The 17,137-nt window shown below is 60.2% G+C and overlaps 1 protein-coding gene across 1 annotated transcript in view; it reads left to right on the plus strand.

Moving 5' to 3' along the window:
• Positions 1–60: 60 nt before the first annotated feature.
• RNF123 (ring finger protein 123) overlaps positions 61–17,137 on the plus strand; it is a 23,577-nt gene continuing 6,500 nt past the window's right edge. The window contains exons 1-26 of the mRNA XM_081805634.1: positions 61–445; positions 1,944–2,062; positions 2,339–2,423; positions 5,470–5,549; positions 5,668–5,762; positions 6,203–6,257; positions 6,370–6,455; positions 6,749–6,835; positions 7,069–7,136; positions 7,324–7,449; positions 7,858–7,972; positions 8,057–8,161; positions 8,585–8,710; positions 8,862–8,954; positions 9,028–9,101; positions 9,875–9,992; positions 10,186–10,285; positions 10,500–10,561; positions 10,744–10,815; positions 11,027–11,147; positions 11,776–11,877; positions 13,076–13,182; positions 13,427–13,625; positions 13,967–14,112; positions 14,348–14,431; positions 15,233–15,543. Coding sequence (XP_081661760.1) covers positions 1,981–2,062; positions 2,339–2,423; positions 5,470–5,549; positions 5,668–5,762; positions 6,203–6,257; positions 6,370–6,455; positions 6,749–6,835; positions 7,069–7,136; positions 7,324–7,449; positions 7,858–7,972; positions 8,057–8,161; positions 8,585–8,710; positions 8,862–8,954; positions 9,028–9,101; positions 9,875–9,992; positions 10,186–10,285; positions 10,500–10,561; positions 10,744–10,815; positions 11,027–11,147; positions 11,776–11,877; positions 13,076–13,182; positions 13,427–13,625; positions 13,967–14,112; positions 14,348–14,431; positions 15,233–15,543 — 2,699 coding nt within the window. The 5' untranslated portion in view covers positions 61–445; positions 1,944–1,980. The remainder of the gene's footprint in view (positions 446–1,943; positions 2,063–2,338; positions 2,424–5,469; positions 5,550–5,667; positions 5,763–6,202; positions 6,258–6,369; positions 6,456–6,748; positions 6,836–7,068; positions 7,137–7,323; positions 7,450–7,857; positions 7,973–8,056; positions 8,162–8,584; positions 8,711–8,861; positions 8,955–9,027; positions 9,102–9,874; positions 9,993–10,185; positions 10,286–10,499; positions 10,562–10,743; positions 10,816–11,026; positions 11,148–11,775; positions 11,878–13,075; positions 13,183–13,426; positions 13,626–13,966; positions 14,113–14,347; positions 14,432–15,232; positions 15,544–17,137) is intronic.

Here is a 17,137-nt window from a genome sequence, read left to right on the forward strand (position 1 = left end):
CAGAGAGGCTCCCCTCACCAAGTCACAGTTGCCAATCCAGGAAAGGTAAGCGAGGCGACCTGTCTGGCCTGAATGGACGTGGGAGTGACAGGTAGCAGGGACCCTGGCCGGTAGCCTTTCAAATGTTCTGGGAATCTCTGGGCCCAGCCTCCACGTACGGGTAGGAGTTGGGATAAGCGGCCTGGGGCTCCCAGTTAGGACGTAGTGCTCAGACCCGGCTGGGCTAGGAGCTTCTGCGCAGGCGGGGGTCGGAGGCGGTTGGGCTGTCGGTGGAGGCCGAGGCCGGGAATGACCCGGCTGGAGACCGCGAGGGGGCCCCCTCGCGCGGACGCCGGGCGCGAGCCGATGCGCGTGCGCGGCAAGACCGCGGTTTGGCCCTGGACAGGCGCCGTAGACGAGAGGCTGGGTGGATGTTGTGAGCAGGGCGCCGCGGCCGAGGCTGGGGGTGAGTGAGGGGCGGCTGGGCTCCGAGCGGGGCGGGTCCCTGCCGCTCCCCTCCCGGCCGTAGCCGGCCCAGTGTGAGGGTGCTCGCCGCCCAGGGCTTGCAGCCTGTGACTCGAGACTCCGGGCTGGAGCTGGCCTGGAGGATCCTCCGGAGCTTGGGGCCGGGCGGGGGCGACTTGGGGGAGACATGCGCTGCTCTCTGCGTCCTTGGGCTCCGAGATGGGGTCGGTTCCGTTCCGAGCCCGGATCCCTCGGCGGGGCTGGACAGGATCGACGGGGCAGGGAATCCCTGAGCAACGTCAAGTCCACCTATCACCTGGGTCCTCAGCACCTGACACCCGGAGTGGATGTCTGGAAGGTTTGCTGATCAAATGAGTGACCGGGTCTAATCTGCCCCGCACCTCCTCTGGTGTGAGATGGGCAGCGGTCAGTCATGGACGCCCGCGGAGGGCCGGTCGTAGGCGGCAAGGCGGGACAGTCACCTTCCCCAGGGGCAGGCGTGGTGCGGGCTGTGAATGGGCAAGGGTGTGTGGTGGGAACAGAGGACCTGTGTGAGGTGAGATAAGGAACTGGGCTGCAGAGATGGGAGTGCAGTCGAAGGCAGTGCTAGAAGGCCAGGCTCCAGACTAGAGTTCATAGAACTTTCTGTGATGATGGGAGTGTTCTATATTTTCAGTGCTTAGTACAGTAACCGCTAACCATATGTAGTTACTGAATTTTTGGAATGTGGCTAATATGAGAAGTTGAATTTTTAATTTTTAATTCACATGTAAATAGCTGTACATGGCTAGCGGCTACTGGGTTGGACAGCACAGCTCCAGATCACTGAGGCAGTCACCAGCGACTTAGTGCATCTTCTGAAACAGCTGCAGCAACACCATGGCAGGGGTGGGGTGGGCAGCAATGGGAAGAGCAGCAGGGTCTGCAGTGATGACTGGGCGAGGGTGGTGCTCTGATGGGTGAAAGGCTGGGCGTGCGAGTGGGAAGAAGAAAACTAGCAGGCCTGTGGACAAGAGAAGGGAAGATCCTGGCCTTGGGTGTCAGCAGGACTTAGGGCTGGAGATGGCACCAAGCCCTTGGATGATGGGCCACACTTAGGGGAAGGTGGGGTAGGGTTCTCTCTACTGGATATGAGCTAGACCCAGTGTGGCTTACAGCTGAGAAGGAAACAGGGTCTGTCTGTCTCTGGGCCACCTCACTTTGGACACTTGGGTCTCATTTTTCTGGGGTTGAGACATTTAGTTTGGTGCAACAAACCTATATGTGACAGCTACTCTCTGTCAGGCCCTGTGCTGAGCCCTGGAACGTGGTGGGGTCCCTATCCACCCTCCCTGTGTAGGAACTGGGAGGCCCCTGCTCTCTTGTACCCTGGGGTTGGTTTGTGTGTGAGTGTGCATGCACCTGGCCTCACCTCCCAGGCCTTCTTGCCACCCCAGAACTGAGGTCATTGTGGGGGCCCTTGGCTGGCTTCAAATAGATAAGCTCTGCCTCTGGCTCAGCCCCCCAGGACCGCTGGCTGCCCTCAAGAGATGAAGGATGGCGTCCAAAGAGTCCAGCATGTCTTTCTCCCGCAAGAGCTATAGGCTGACATCAGACGCTGAGAAGTCCAGGGTCACAGGTAAAGGCTGGCAGCGCTGGGAGGAGGCTCCTTGTGTTGAGGGAAGGAGAAGGAAAATACAAAGGCAGTGAAGCCCCAGGTCTCATGAGCTGCAGGCCCTGCTGCACCCCTTGTCCTGTGAGCCAGCTCTTCTTCAGCAGCCCTGAGGCAGTACACCCAATGTGACTGCTTTTCTGAGCCCTGTGGCTGGCCTGGGACCAGGAGCCTTGAGGGCCAGCACGGTCTGGGAGCTGCACCGACCATGTGACCCTTCTCTCCCTCTGCCTTGTGGCACAGGCATCGTGCACGAGAAACTGCTGAATGACTACCTGCACCGCATCTTTTCCTCTCCTGAGCACGCGCCCACTGCAGCCACCAGCAGGTATGGCCCTGTGGGTAGTCCCTCACTCCGAAGGACCGGACCAGAGGCTCTGGGTAGACCGGCTTGGGTTCTCTCCTCACTCTGCCACTCCTGGCTGTGAGACCTCTGGCCAGAGAGTCTGCATTCCAGCCTCTGCTGCTTCCTCTCCCCTGGCCGTGTTAGTACCTTCCTTCTGAGGGGGGTGTGGAGGTTAGGGAGGTGGTGCACATGCAGTCCTTAGGATAGCAGCTCACCCCTACTCCACAGTCAGCATCTGGTCCGTGTGTGCACCTGCCCGCACTTCGGTCCCATCCCGGTCCTCTGTAGCCTCTGCCTGACCCTATAAAGTGCAGACCCTACCAGCCTCTTTTCCCTGCAAGTTGAGTGCGTTTAAGCTTAGTCCAGATCAAAGTTACAAGTGCACTTGAGCAGAAACTTAGAAGAAAAAGAAAGAAAAAATCTGTTATCTTGTTATTCTAACACGACCACTTGAGTGTGATTTCTTTGTTTTTCTTATTTTGTGACGTATGTAGTTTGGATTATGCTGTATAGAAATTTTTTAAAACTTCTGTCATCTTCAATTCTTTTTTTTTTTCTTAAAGATTTTTTTTTTTTATTTTAGAGAAAGAGTGCATGGGCGAGCGAGCCCATGAGGGGGGAGGGGCAGTGGGGGAGGGAAAGGGAAAGAATCTCAAGCAGACTCTGCGATGAGCGTGAAGCCCCATGCAGGGCTTGATCTCATGACCCTCAGATCATGACCTGAGCCGAAACCAAGAGTCGGACGCTTAACTGACTGAGCCACCCAGTCACCCCCACCTTCAGTTCTTAAAAAAAAAAAAAAGTTTTATTGACGAATAATTGACATGTAATAAACTACATGTATTTAAAGGATAAAATACAGTAAGTTTTAATCCAGATAACCTGTGAAACCCATCAAGCTAGTGGACAGGTCCCTCACCTCCAAAAGTATACAGAAGTTTAGATCCTATCTGTCATTAAACGTTTTCCCCTGAGTGGTTTTTTATTTCTTTTTTTTTTTTTTAAAGATTTTATTTATTTATTTGACAGAGAGAGACACAGCGAGAGAGGGAACACAAGCAGGGGGAATGGGAGAGGGAGAAGCAGGCTTCCCGCGGAGCAGGGAGCCCGATCTGGGGCTCGATCCCTGGACCCTGGGATCATGACCCGAGCCAAAGGCAGATGTTTAACGACTGAGCCACCCAGGCGCCCCTGGTTTTTTATTTCTGAATTCCGAATAATCTTGGTGGGCATCTTTTAGGGCCAGAGGTCTGCTGTAGCCTTTAGCACTGCCCCTGGTTTGGAGGGGCTTTTGCTTCTGTAAACAGTGCTGTGAAGAGGTGCCGAGAGTTGGAATCATGCGGCTGGAGCATTTGAACTGCAATCACGTTTAAGACTCTTGCTAGGTTCTTTCTTTAAAGGGTCACATGGATTCTGCCTTCCTGCAGCGAGGCATGGGTGTCCCTGTCCCAGCCCCCTGGCCAGCTGGGCTCTTCTGTCTTCCACGGTGTCTGCTCTCTGGGCAGGCACAAAGGACAACACTGTCGCCTGTTCCATTTAAGTGGCTGCGGTGGCCATATAGGATTCCCACTTGTGGAGGGCCAATGCCCACCTCCATGCCAACCCCAGTCCTGGCCTGTTCCCAAGGCCATCTGATCCCTGCCTCATGTGATATCAGAAATGGTCGTGCTGTCACTGGTTCTCTGGCTGCCAGGAGGGAGAGCAGGTGGCGGGGCCATCACTCAGCGCTTGTGTGGATGCAGAGCCCTGGGCTGGGACCTAGGCGATCCAGAAAGGGCAGACAAGTGCTGCATTGGCCAAAGGGCAGTGCTGAGTCTCAGGCCGGCTTCCCCCAACTGCTCTTGAGAGCAGGCGCAAAACCAGAGCAGCCCTCCCAAGTGGGGGCCCATGAGCACTGCCATGATGGAAGCCTTTATCCCTGGGCCTGTTGGGGTCTTCAGAGATGGGGTTGGCTGAAACTTTCCGTGCTACTGGTGGGGCACCCCATGGCATGGCCACCACCTGGCTTTGGCTTGGGGTTTAACAGGAATGGGGAGGAGGCTTCGTGCGTCTCTACCTCCTACAGCTCAGTAGTAGCTCACGGCAGGGGGGCATGTGGTTCCTGAGGTTGGGTTGACACTACCTTGCCAGAGAGTGGGTGCTTTGGCCCATCTCTGTCCCCTTCCAGAGCCTACCGTCTAGGCCAATGAATGGGGAAAGAGCTGGGATCAGAGGTGGCAGAGCAGGTGCCAACAGTCTGTGGGCTGGACCCAGATGGGCGCCAGTCTCTGTTCTACTCGAGCCCTGCTGATTACTGCCACCCCATTCCCTGCTATTCTTAGCAGCTGTACTCAGGACAGAGCTGGCCAGCATCAGGCAGAGGCCTTTCTCCTGTGAGCATGTGCACTGGGAGGATAAGGGGGCCACTCAGATGTCCCCAGCCCCTGTGGCTGGAGCAGACGGCGGATAGGCAGGCCATATGCTCTGTTCCTGTACACGTGGTTACAGGACAGAGCCAGCTAGCAGCTCAGAGGGCTCATCCCTTCATCCTCCCAAGGCCTGTCTCATTCGGCACAGACTTCCCTGGCTGGGACCACAGGCCTGGGGTCAAGGGCCAGCCTAGCTGTCATTGGTACAGGCCACCTTGGGGATCGGTACTTCTCCCGGCCTTTCTCTTCCAGGCAAATCAGCACAGAGCTGCCTTCGAGGGTGGGCGGGTTATGGGCCATGCAGGGAGCACGCATCATGCTTTGGAATCTTCCCAGCCTTTCTAACATACAGCTGTTGTTCCCTTTTTACAGAGAAGGAAATTAAGGCTGAGGGAGGGCTCATCTTTTAAGTCCTGAGGTACACCACACTGGACTAGTACTTTTTAGTTTAGTGGATAGCCCAGCCTTCTGGCCCCCAGCATGCCAGAATCTGGGACTAGACACAACTCTTTTACTAGAGTCTGGGCAGCCACTGTCTGAAGCTCAGAGGAACAGGAGCGGGAGAGGGGTTTAGTGTCATCTGGCTGGTTTCGAGGACTCACAGCCTCTGCTCTCCCCAGGAAACCCCTGAACTTCCAGAACCTGCCAGAGCATCTGGACCAGCTGTTACATGTGGAGGATGAGGATGAGGAGAGCCAGGGTATGTGGCAGTTTCTGGAATGGGATTGGGGGAGCCAGGCTGGGCTCTGGGGGTCCTGGGCGTGCGTTCTGTCAGACCCTGTGCCCTGCCCAACACCACATCTACCTCTCCTTTTCAGGACAGGTTGAAGGCCGGCTTGGCCCATCCACTGTGGTCCTGGACCACACAGGTGGCTTCGAGGGGCTTCTTCTGGTGGACGATGACCTCCTGGGGGTGAGTAAGGGCAAGGCGAGGGGCCCCAGGTCCAAGCCCCTCCTGACAACCCCAAGCTCCCCCTGACAGCCCCAAGCTCCTCCTGATGGGGCCTTGGTCTCTTTACCTTTTCTTTATGGGGTTATAGCCACAAACCCCTCCTGATGGGCTCATTGAGTCCTCAGCCCCCAAACCTCCTGACACGGCCCTGAAACCTTCTTGATGTGACTCCGGCCCTGAGCTCTTCCCAACACAGCCACAACCCCCTCCCGTCACGCTCCTGACCTAGAATCCCTTCTGACACAGGCCTAGGCCTTCCCACCCTGTTCAGGCTCAGTGCACTATTGGCCATGACAGGCAGGCACCACCAACACCAGCTGAGTTGGGGATGGGGCCCTTCCCCCTCGGGGAGGCAGTCTGTGTGCCGGAGAGAAGGCTCACCATCCCTGCTCTTCCCCCAGGTGATCGGACACAGCAACTTCGGTACCATCCGCTCTACCACGTGCGTGTACAAAGGTGAGACCATGCTCTGCTGCAGCCCGGGTCGTGGGGAGAGGATTTGTGGGCCCCTGTCCGAGGCAGGAGGCAGTCTTTGTTCACCTGCTAGGCCTGACTCGGCTTATTCCAGGGAAATGGGTCTACGAGGTGCTCATCTCCTCTCAGGGGCTCATGCAGATTGGCTGGTGCACTATCAACTGCCGCTTCAATCAGGAGGTACGTGCGGGAGAGGCCCCCTCCCAGGGAGAGCTGCTGCTGCCGCAGGCCTCACTGGGGCGCAGGCAGCCCACCGGACCGCGCGAGGTCTGCTCTGGACTGTAACCCAGACTGCCTTCTGGTGGAGGAATGCGTCCCACCCCATCCTAGGGCCACCCAGCCCAGGCAATCTCTCCTTGTCTCAGAGCATCGGCCTCTTTCTCTAGAGCTCTGTGGGTCCAAGGTTGATGGCCTGTGGGCTGTGGCCCTGCTCCTAACCTACTCCCTGGACCTTATGGACGCTTCCTCCTTAGGAGGGGGTTGGAGATACACACAACTCCTATGCCTATGATGGCAACCGGGTGCGCAAGTGGAATGTAACCACGACGAATTATGGCAAGGTAAGGGCCGAGACCCCTGTAGCCTACCTGCCCATGTCCATCCTCACAGCTTGGCGGGATCACTGGGCAGCCGCGAGAGACTGTAGGGCACGGGGTGGGGGTGGGGGGCAAGGACTCAGGTCCTCTGTACTTATGGTCACCTCCCCTGGGCGGTAATGGAGACACAGCCGCAGGGGGCAGAGTGGGCAGGCTTCTGGGCTTCTGTGTATCTGTAAGACCTCCTCCCCTGGCAGGCGTGGGCAGCGGGGGACATTGTGAGCTGCCTCATCGACCTGGACGATGGCACCCTGTCCTTCTGCCTGTGAGTCTCCTGCCTTTACCCACAGGCCTGGCCTCTGGGGCCTCCCTGAGCTGCCCTCAGTTTCCCAGCTCCATAAGGGGGCCAGGCCGACTTTGGTAGCCTGAGGGTGGACAGCCGCAACAGGGCCTGGCTCCCTGGCTTGTTTTGGCTACGTCATTCGGCTCACAGGCCTTCCCTTCTACTCCAGGAATGGCGTGTCGCTGGGCACCGCTTTTGAGAACTTGTCCAGGGGCCTGGGCATGGCCTACTTCCCAGCGATCAGCCTCTCCTTCAAGGAGTCCGTGGCCTTCAACTTTGGCAGCCGTCCCTTGCGATATCCTTTTGGGAAGAAGTCTGGACTGCATGGAAGCTCTCGAAGCAAGGGATGAGGGGCTCCCTGCCCCAGCAGTTCTCTGGGCTGGTGATGGGGCCATGGTTGCTGTGTGCAGAGAGGAGGGTGCAGCTTAGGTGGGTGCCGAGGAGCACGGTTCTTGTGGCAGCCTCGTTTGGTGGGTACCGCTGTGGTCGGTGTGGAACAGAGGAGAACGGGAAGTGGCAGGAGAAGTTGGGGCCCGCAGAGACAGAGGAAGAGCTCTGAGGGAGCTCAGAGGGAGAGCGCACCAGGCACTCTGACTTCCCAGCGCTGCTTCAGGGCCCAGGCCCCTCCTCAGGGGTCTCAGTGGAGAGGGGCAGGGGGTGTCTGAGCCTCAGACCGGCTGTTGGCGGCTTAACTCTGTGCCACCTACCCAGTGGCAGGCTACCGGCCCCTGCAGGACCCGCCGCATGCTGACCTGGTGCGGGCGCAGAAGTTGCTGGGCTGCTTCCGGGCGGTGCTCAGCGTGGAGCTGGACCCTGTGGTGAGCCAGGGTCTGGGTGGGTGAGCTGGGGGCCTTCCGCAGCCCTCTGCCCCTCACCATCCTCCCCCGCCACCCCCCACGCAGGAAGGCCGGCTGGTGGAGAAGGACAGCTCCGAGTGGCAGTTGCAAGGCCAGCCCACTGTCCTCCTCACGCTGGCCCACATTTTCCATCGCTTCGCGCCGCTCCTGGTGAGGGCACGTCCGGGAGGGGCAGAGGCAGACTGTGCTAGGGGCTGGGAAGCTGGGGTGCGTGAGGTTCAGCACCATCCCCTGGCCGGGGCCCCCTGTGACCAGAGCCCTCAGACCTCAAGGATGTCACCCAGGGGAGGAGGAGATGCTTCCAGCCGAGGGTATCGGGGGAGGTCTTAGAAAGAAGATTGACGGGGAATGACACGACCGGCTAAGGGAACTGCGTGTGCGAAGCGTCAAGGAGCTCCGGGGCGGTGCCTTCCTGTGTCTCACTCAGACCCCGAAGGGCTTATCTCTGTCTTGGGGTCGCTCGAGTGAGCCCGGGAGTCTCTCTGTGCCTGTGGCCTCGGCGACGTGCCAGGGCAGGGGTGCCCTGAGTGGGGCAGAGGGCCACCGCCTCACCTGCGCCCGCCCTTGGTGCAGCGCAAGGTGTACCTGGTAGAGGCTGTGCTCATGAGCTTCCTGCGCGGCGTCGTGGAGGCGGGCAGCCCCGCACAGGCTCAGTCCGTGGTGCGTCAGGTCCTCGACCTCCTGTGGCTCTTCATGGAGGTGAGGCTCCCAACTTCCGGCCTGGGGCCAGGATAGCAGGCTCCACCGAGATGGGGGAGGCGCAGGGAGGGCTTGGGAAAGGACCCGCAGGTGGCTGTCTTGGCGCCTGGCCTCTGCTGGGCAGGCGTGCAGCGCGGCATATGTCCCCCAGGACTACGAGGTACAGGACTGCCTCAAGCAGCTGATGATGTCCCTACTGCGGCTTTACCGCTTCTCACCCATCGTCCCGGACCTGGGCCTACAGGTGGGAGCGCCTGCCCCTGCCCTGAGCCCTCTGGGCCTTAGCTCCGCCCAGTCTGAGCACCCCCTCCCCACAGATCCACTACCTGCGGCTCACCATCGCCATCCTGAGGCATGAGAAGTCCCGCAAGTTTCTGCTCAGCAACGTCCTGTATCCTCCCCTTGCCGCCAGGCAGGCCAGACGTGTGGTGTCCTCTGGGCTCGGTAGAGGCCAGGGAGGGCAGTGTACCGCTGGCCAGGGGGTCCCCAGGGAGGCTCGGGACCAGAGCCACCCAATGCGTGAGTCCTTATTCCAGGACCCAGCCTTCCCAGCACCTTGTCTGCGGAGCGGGGAGGGTAGAACAAGGGGCCCTGGCCAGCCTGAGCAGGGCTTTCCGGATGGCTGCAGACACCGGCACCACACGGAGGTGTGGGGGCCTCACCGGGGCCTGACCTCTGCAGCCAAAGCACTGCTCCTTATCCAAGTCCTGTGGCGGGGGTTCCTACAAGAGTGTGTAGGACTCCACTCTCCCTGCTTCCCAGCAGTGTTGAGGACTGTCACGGGAGGGAAGGCCCTGGCGGAGAAGCCTGGGCTGGTAGCTGTCTTCTCTGTCTGGGGTCTTCAGCCTCCAGGAGGCAGACACAGCTGGGAGACGGGGAGACCGCCAGGCCCTCTCTCCAGCCTGTGCCCCAGTCTTGAGCTCCCGTGACAAGCCTTTTTTATCGCTTGCTGGGAATTGGGCTGAGCGGGCTCGACAGCCATGGCTCTTCATCAGGACTCAGAGTCAGGGGAGACGGACTTATAGCAGCGATGGTACCCCTAAGGGTGGGAGAACGTGGTGGGCACATGAGATAGGCGGGTTTGGGGACGGCCTCCCAGAGAGAACGCCTGAGGGCGGATGGCTCACCCTTTGGCGAGCAGAGCTCTCCCTTGACGACCACCAGCTTCGACGTGCTCCGGTCCGTTGTCTTCTTTTACATCAAGAGCCCCTTGCGAGTGGAGGAGGCTGGCCTGCAGGAGCTCATCCCCACCACCTGGTGGCCCCACCGCTCCGGCAGGGAGGTGGGCCCCCTGAGAGGGGCGGGCAGGGTCGCAGTGAGGGCTGGCCCAGACTATCTGAGCCACCTGGCACTGAGCACGTGAGGCCCCTTCCCCGGCCTCGTCTGTGGGGTAGGGGCGGGGGTCTCCTGTCTGAAGCAGGCCCGGTTAAGTCCTGGGTGAGCCCTGCTGTCTTCCATCCCCTGCCCCTGCCCAGGGCAAAGACAGTAAGGACATGAAGGATGAGACTGCCGAGGAGCGTGTGCGGAGGCGTGCCTACGAACGGGGCTGCCAAAGGCTCAAGAAGCGCATTGAAGGTCGGCCCCCTGCCTGGGGCACTGGGTAGGGGGTGGAGGATTTGTGTGTGCATGTACTGGGGGGCCCTTGGTAGTGACCAGGTCTGGATTGGACTTGTGGGACCCTGGGAGTGGAACCCAATTCAAACCTGCCATCCCCTCCCATCCCTGGGAGCCTGAGGGCAAGGCCCTGGCTGAGAAGGGCTCAGTGTCGTGTTTCCCACCCTGCCCCCAGTGGTGGAAGAACTACAGGTCCAGATCCTGAAGCTGCTGCTGAACAATAAAGATGATAATGGGGTGAGTGACTCCCAGACCCCTGCGTGGGTCCCTGGCAGGGAAGGGTGCTGGTCCTGGGCCCTGAGGCCCAGAGGGCAGGCACTGGCTCGGGTTCCCATGGCAGGGCCCAGGCTAAGCCACAGCACTGAGCTAGTCCACTCTGGGGCCAGCTCCTTACAGCCTCATTTTCCCTTGCACCAAAGGGTGAAGCTTCTAGGTACATCTTCCTGACCAAGTTCCGAAAGTTTCTACAGGAGAATGCCAGTGGCCGGGGGGTAAGTGTCCACTAGGCCAGCCCACCATGGACCCCTGGCTGTGTTGACAGGTCTGCAGCCTTTTGGCGCCTCTCAGCCTGTGGCGTCCCCGCCTCGTCTTGCTCTTCCTCTGCTGCCCTGCTCTCCGTGCTCTGCTCAGGGCCGGTCTCGGATGAGGAGCGAGTTGGCTCTGGGCTGGCATAAATGCGTATCCTGTGCCCTGTGCCCGCAGAACATGTCCATGCTCTGCCCCCCTGAGTACATGGTCTGCTTCCTGCACCGGTTGATCTCTGCCCTGCGCTACTACTGGGATGAATACAAGGCCTCGAATCCTCACGCCGCCTTCAGTGAGGGTGAGTGGGGCCAGGCCTCATCAGAGAGGCTGGGCAGGGCTGCCCCTGGTGATGGTGTGGAGTGCGGAGCTGGCGGTCGGGTGGGGATGGGGCTGCCCCAGGCTTCCTGCCCCGTTGAGTTCTCTCCTCCTGATGGGTGGCTTTTCCAGCGGGCAGCAGGAGCCCCACCCTGGAAGAGTGCCAAGCCCATATTCACTCTGTCCCCACAAGTTCCTGCCCGTTCCGGGCTCCTCTCCTCAGTCCCAGCCCATCTGGTCCTCTGCAGTCCTTTGTAGAGGACGCTGTGGGCAGGCTCTGAGGTGCTGGGGGCTGTGTTTGTGGGGGACAGGGTCCTCAGGGTCAGTGGGAGCCGTGCTTGCCCGGGACTGCGGGATATCCACAGGGCTGGGCAGGGTTCTCTCTGAATGTGACCGCAGCCAGAATGCCCCTTTCATCCCAACCCGTGCTGTCGGGGCACTGACCTGAAATGGCGGAGGGAGGGGAAGCCATGCTGTGTGCCTGGGAGGGTGGGTGGCCGAGGCCAGGGGTCCCCTCAGTGCTAAGCAGTGTAGAGGGCTGGCTTCTCAGTGGGTCTTCCTGCCTGGCTCACTGCTGGCTCACACCTCACCCCCCTCCCCGGCCCTCGCAGAGGCCTACATCCCGCCCCAGGTGTTCTATAATGGCAAGGTAGACTACTTCGACCTTCAGCGCCTGGGAGGCCTCCTCTCACACCTTCGGAAGACCCTCAAAGGTGCGTGCAGGCCTGTGGGCAGTGGGCAGGACAGACGGGGCTTGGCAGGGGGTGTTGGCGGGGAGGCGGTCCCTCAGCCCGCTCGGCCTGGAGTGCTGGATAGCCTGTGCCCACCAGAGGGCGCCCGAGTATCTCGCCCTGCTCCAGCAGGGAGCTGCCCGCCGGCCTCTTGGGTCCAGCCATCCCTTCCCTCTGAGCACCCACCCCGGGGGGAGGCTGGGAGTCCTGTAATGAAAATGAAATAGGGGCACGTGTGCTGGCTGAGGAGTGACCATGGGATCTTGGTGAGGTCACAGGGATGGGAGGGGAACGTTCATAAGCGCTGCCTGAGCAGCTTCCCCGGGTGAGCAGAAGCAGCTGCGAGCACAGAGCACAAAGGCAGGGATGCCGGCAGCAGCCCGCCAGGGCCCGGGGATAGAAAGCCGCGGGTGTGCCAGAGAGGAAACTACCAGGCCGGGAGCGATGGGAAATGAGGCCAAGGAGTCGCACAGGTGCAGTCTGAGGGCCCTGTGGGCCACGACGCAGGTGTGGGCTCGTTCCAGGGGTAGGGGCCGCTCTGGAAGGCCTTGAGGCAAGGGAGTGAAGTCCGGGGTCTGTGTGTGAGAACGGAGTGCCTGAGCCAAGTGAGGAGGTAGAGGGAAGGTGGGGGTGAAGGGCAGGAGTTAAGGAGGACGCCAGGCTTCCTGTCGGAGGCTGTGGGGATGGGGCGGCCTCAGGAAGGGGCGCTGCAGGAGGCGGCCGAGATGACAAGTCCGGTGTGTTTGGGGACCGGAGCCTGGGATGCAGGCAGAGGTGCTGCGGTCGGCTGTCGGTGTAGAGGCGGGAGCGGACACGTCTGTGGTGAGGCCTGTGTGCGCGGTGGGACAGGCCGAGGCTTACACAGCCCCGGATCTCGTGTTCGTCGGGAAGGAAGCAGTGGGGCAGAGAAGTAGAGGGTAGGGGGCTCGGGAGACATGCAGGCGCTGCAAGCGGAGGCACTGACGGAGGGCATGATGGGGAATGTCCCCTGCTGTCAAGGCCCTCGTGAGACAAAGGGCTTGGGACGCAGCGCAGGCCGGGGCCAAGTGAGTGGAACGTGCAGGCAGAGGGGCAGTGGGGCGTGCTTAGCGCGCGGCGGTCTCTCTTGCCATCCTGGGCCGTTCCACTGTGACCCCTCTGCCCTCCACTGGCCTGAGAGCCCTCCTGCCATTCCTCCCAGATGACCTTGCCTCCAAGGCCAACATCTTGATCGACCCGCTGGAGCTCCAGGCGGCCACCATGGATGACCTGGATGAGGACGAGGAGCCAGCCCCGGCTGCGGCCCAGGTGCCGCGGTAGGGTCAGGCAGGGTGCTTGGTGTCGGGCTGTCCCTCTATCATAAGGGCAGGGGTGTCACGCAGGGCCCTTCCTCTCTGTGCAGGCAAGGAGCTTCGCACCAAGCAGGTCTCTTTGCTGTAGGTGGAGGCACACACCTTCCTGCCATTTCCCAGCCCCACAAATCCACGGGGCCCTATATGGGCCCCAGGCCCCGGGGAGCTGAGTGGCGTCTGGCCTCCTCTCTCCTCCACAGCGCCCCATGCAGGCTCTGGCCATGGGGGGCGTGCTGCCCCTGCCCCGGCCCAGCTGGCTCAGTTCTCCAACCCTGGGCCGAGCTAACCGCTTCCTCAGCACAGCAGCTGTGAGCCTGATGACCCCCCGGCGGCCTCTGAGCACCTCGGAGAAAGTGAAGGTCCGCACACTGAGCGCCGAACAGAGGACTCGTGAGGACAGTAGGTGCCGGGCAGGGCCAAGCGTGCCATCCGTCGTGTACGGTTCCCCATCCTGGGCAGAGCCAGGCTGCACCCCCCTTCCCTCCTGGTCCTTTGGCCCAGCAGTAGCTCAAGGACGTGGGAAGTGCACTCCGGGGGGAGGAAGTCAATGCTGCAGAAATAGGCCTAGAGTGGCGGGCCCTTGTCCTGCCCCCACCCCTGCCTTCTCCCTGCAGTCCTGGGTCCCAGGGTGGGGGAAGGGGCTCCCCTTCTCCCGCTGAGAGGCCCAGCCTGGCACCACAGACCTGGGAGAGAGCTGGAAGGGCCTGTGGCCTTGACCCTGCCCTCCCCCCACTTCCTAGTTGAGGGCAGCCACTGGAACGAGGGCCTGCTGCTGGGGCGGCCTCCCGAGGAGCCGGAGCAGCCCCTCACTGAGAACTCCCTGCTGGAAGTCCTGGATGGCGCCGTCATGATGTATAATCTCAGCGTTCACCAGCAGCTGGGCAAGGTCTCCCACTGGTGGCCCTCGAGTGTGGAGTGCGTGCGTGTGACCGCACGTGGATGTGTGCCACGGCGAGACTGACTGCTGCTGGGAGCGTGTGGGCCTGACCTGTTTTGTGGGAGGGGGGCTGTGCAGGGCCAACGACCTGGAGCTTGGCAGGCCTGGGGGCCGGGCTGAGTCTGGAGAAAGCTGAGTGAGGTGCCCAGGGCTCACGCCGGATACGTGGTGTCCGATGCTCTAGATGGTGGGTGTGTCTGATGACGTCAACGAGTATGCAATGGCTCTGAGGGACACAGAGGACAAGCTCCGCCGGTGCCCCAAGCGGGTAAGGCCCGGATGGGCAGGTGGGTTTGGGGGAGGGAGGGCTGTTAACAGAGAGGTGGCTTGCGGGCTCGGGGTTCCCAGGGCAGGCTGCAGAGGAAATCGGGACTGCCCTGCCCCTGCTTCTGGGGGCTGCCCCGGCGGGTTTTCTGTCCCTGCCCCCCGCCCCGCCCCGACTGTGCCACATCAGGGAGAGCGGGGCTGGCATTAGGGTGTGGCATGACCTGAGCCCCATCACCAGCCACAGCCCGTGCCAAGGTGCCTCCGCCCCCTGCCCACTAAGTGCTGACGCACATCCACTCTCCTCATCAATTATGAATTCGATGCTGAGTGCTTCCTCGGCCACTTGCAGAGTCAGCAGGAAGTGGGACCTGCCTCCCCCACTCCCCCTGAGCCCCTCTGCCAGATCTCTCCAGGCCCCGGGGAGTAGGGCCGAGCATGCCTGGGCTGGGCTTCCCCGGCAGGCCCCTGCCCCCAGCTGGATGCGAAGCCCGGGCTTGGCCAGGGTGAGAGCAGCTCCTGGAGCTCTGGTCCTAGCATGGTCCCTGGGGTGTCCTGGCCATGGGCACACGGAGCCTCAGCTGCGTCTCACTTCCACGTTCTGTGCAGGTGACCAAGGCCCTGCTCTGTGGCCTGCTCAGGCTTGCCAGGGGGTCAGAGGCAGAAGAGGAATTGAAGAGTAGAGCTGGGTCTGCCCACCCATTTGCCTGTTCTGGGCGCCAGTGGGTCCCTTCCAGGCTGCCTGGGGAAGGCGGGGTGGGGGTGGGGCCATGGCATGATGGCTCTCCTTTCCCCCTGGGGGCAGAGGAACGACATCCTGGCAGAGTTGACCAAGAGTCAGAAGGTTTTCTCTGAAAAGCTGGACCACCTGAGTCGCCGTCTTGCCTGGGTCCACGCCACTGTCTACTCCCAGGTGAGTGGGTGTGGCCTTGGCCGGTGGTTGCTGCCCTCCCTGCTCTCACTGCCTAGTCACAAACCGGGCCAGGTTGTGCCAGCCCCTCAGTGCTCCCTGCCCCCCTGGGCCTCTGGTGCACACGTGCCCCCTCCCCGCTCCTCACCTCCCCTACCCCTACTCCATGCTATACCCCCTGAACCTCTCCTGCCCCATGAGCTTGAGTAGATGCCCTTGTAGGCGCCCCAGGTCCCCTCCGGCTCACACATCCTCCCTTGGAGGAAAAGAGCCTGTCTCTCCCTGTCTCCCCTTCTCCCCTGCCCCTTCTCTCTGGGGTGGAGGGGCGCTCTCCTGGAGCCCCACTCGCCCTCACTCTGCACCTGCTTCTTTCTGACTCCCCTCCCTCCTTTGAGGCTACAGCCTTGTTTCCTACTTTGTCATTCACTCGCTCATTGATTCAGTAATATGTGCCCAGAGCCTGGAGTATGTCAGGTGCATCCTGATGCTAAGGACACTCAGTCATGACCTAGAAGGACGAGTGTCTGCCCTCCCAGGGCCATCGGCCTTGAGCAGTAAACTGAAAGGTGATGCACTCTCCCTGTGACCCTACTGTGACCCCCAGGCCCCGAACCCTCCAGACTCGCTTCCTCTCCGAACTGTCCTAGCATCTCTCCCCAGCTAGTGAGTGCCCCTGTTGGGGCATCTGTCTACCTTTTTAGGCGTGCCCTTCCCCCATAACTAGGTGATCAAGGCCATTGTCCACACCTCTACCCACCATCCGCACTTGGTTTTTCCCAGCCTCCTTCCCAACCCGGACCACCTCCACCTGCTACCCCTCCTTTCTCTCTTGCCCCGGGCCGCCTTGCCTCCAGCCTTGCGGAGGTGATCATGGTCTGGGAGCTTCCTCTCCTCCCCGGACGGGGATTTCATGGCTGTCCGCTGGCCTAGGCACTCTTGCCCACCCCTCCGCACCATCTTCTTAGGCACCTCACCCTACCATCTCTGTAGCTTCTTTTCCTTTCTTTTAAATTATGATAAAGCTCCCTGCTCAGTGGGGAGTCTGCTTCTCCCTCTCCCTCTGCCCCTCCCCCTGCTTATGCTCGCTAGAATAAAATCTTTAAAAAAATAATGATAAAATATACATAACATAAAATTTGTTTTCTTAACCATTTTTTTAAATTGTGAAGTACATATAATATATTACTTAGCGTCTTAATCATTTTAAATGTATAGTTCAGTTGTGTTAAGTGTGTTCACATTGTTGTGCAGCCAGTCTCCAGAGCCCTTCATCTTCCCAAACTGAGACTTACCCCCCCACCTCCGCATTCCCTCGTCACCTCAGGCCCCTAGCACCTGCCATTCCGCTTTCTGTCTCTATGAATTTGACCACCTTGGGGACCTCCTGTAAGTGGAATCCTGCAATATCCTGCTTTGTCGCCGGTTTATTTCACTGAGCGTAACGTCCTCCCAGCTTTCTGTGGCAGTGGTCAGGATTTCCTTCCTTTTTAAGGCTGAATTATACTCCATTGCTTGCATGTACCCCATTGTGTTTGTCTATTCATCTGTCATTTGGTTTGTTTCCACCTTTTGGCTGCTCTGAATGGCGCTGTCGTGTTCATGGTGTATACAACTCTCTCTTCAAGATTCTGTTTTCAGTTCTTTTGGGTATGTACCCAGGGGCAGAATTGCTGGATTACACGGTAATTCCATTTTTAATTTTTTGAGGAACTGCCATGCGGTGACTGTACCATTTTACATTCCCACCAGCAGGGCGGGCATAAGGGTTCCAACTTTTTCCCATCTGTGCCAACACTTATT

The sequence above is a fragment of the Leptonychotes weddellii genome, chromosome 1, assembly GCF_054177405.1.
Source record: "Leptonychotes weddellii isolate Sample4059 chromosome 1, ASM5417740v2, whole genome shotgun sequence".
NCBI classification, from domain to species: Eukaryota; Metazoa; Chordata; class Mammalia; order Carnivora; family Phocidae; genus Leptonychotes; species Leptonychotes weddellii.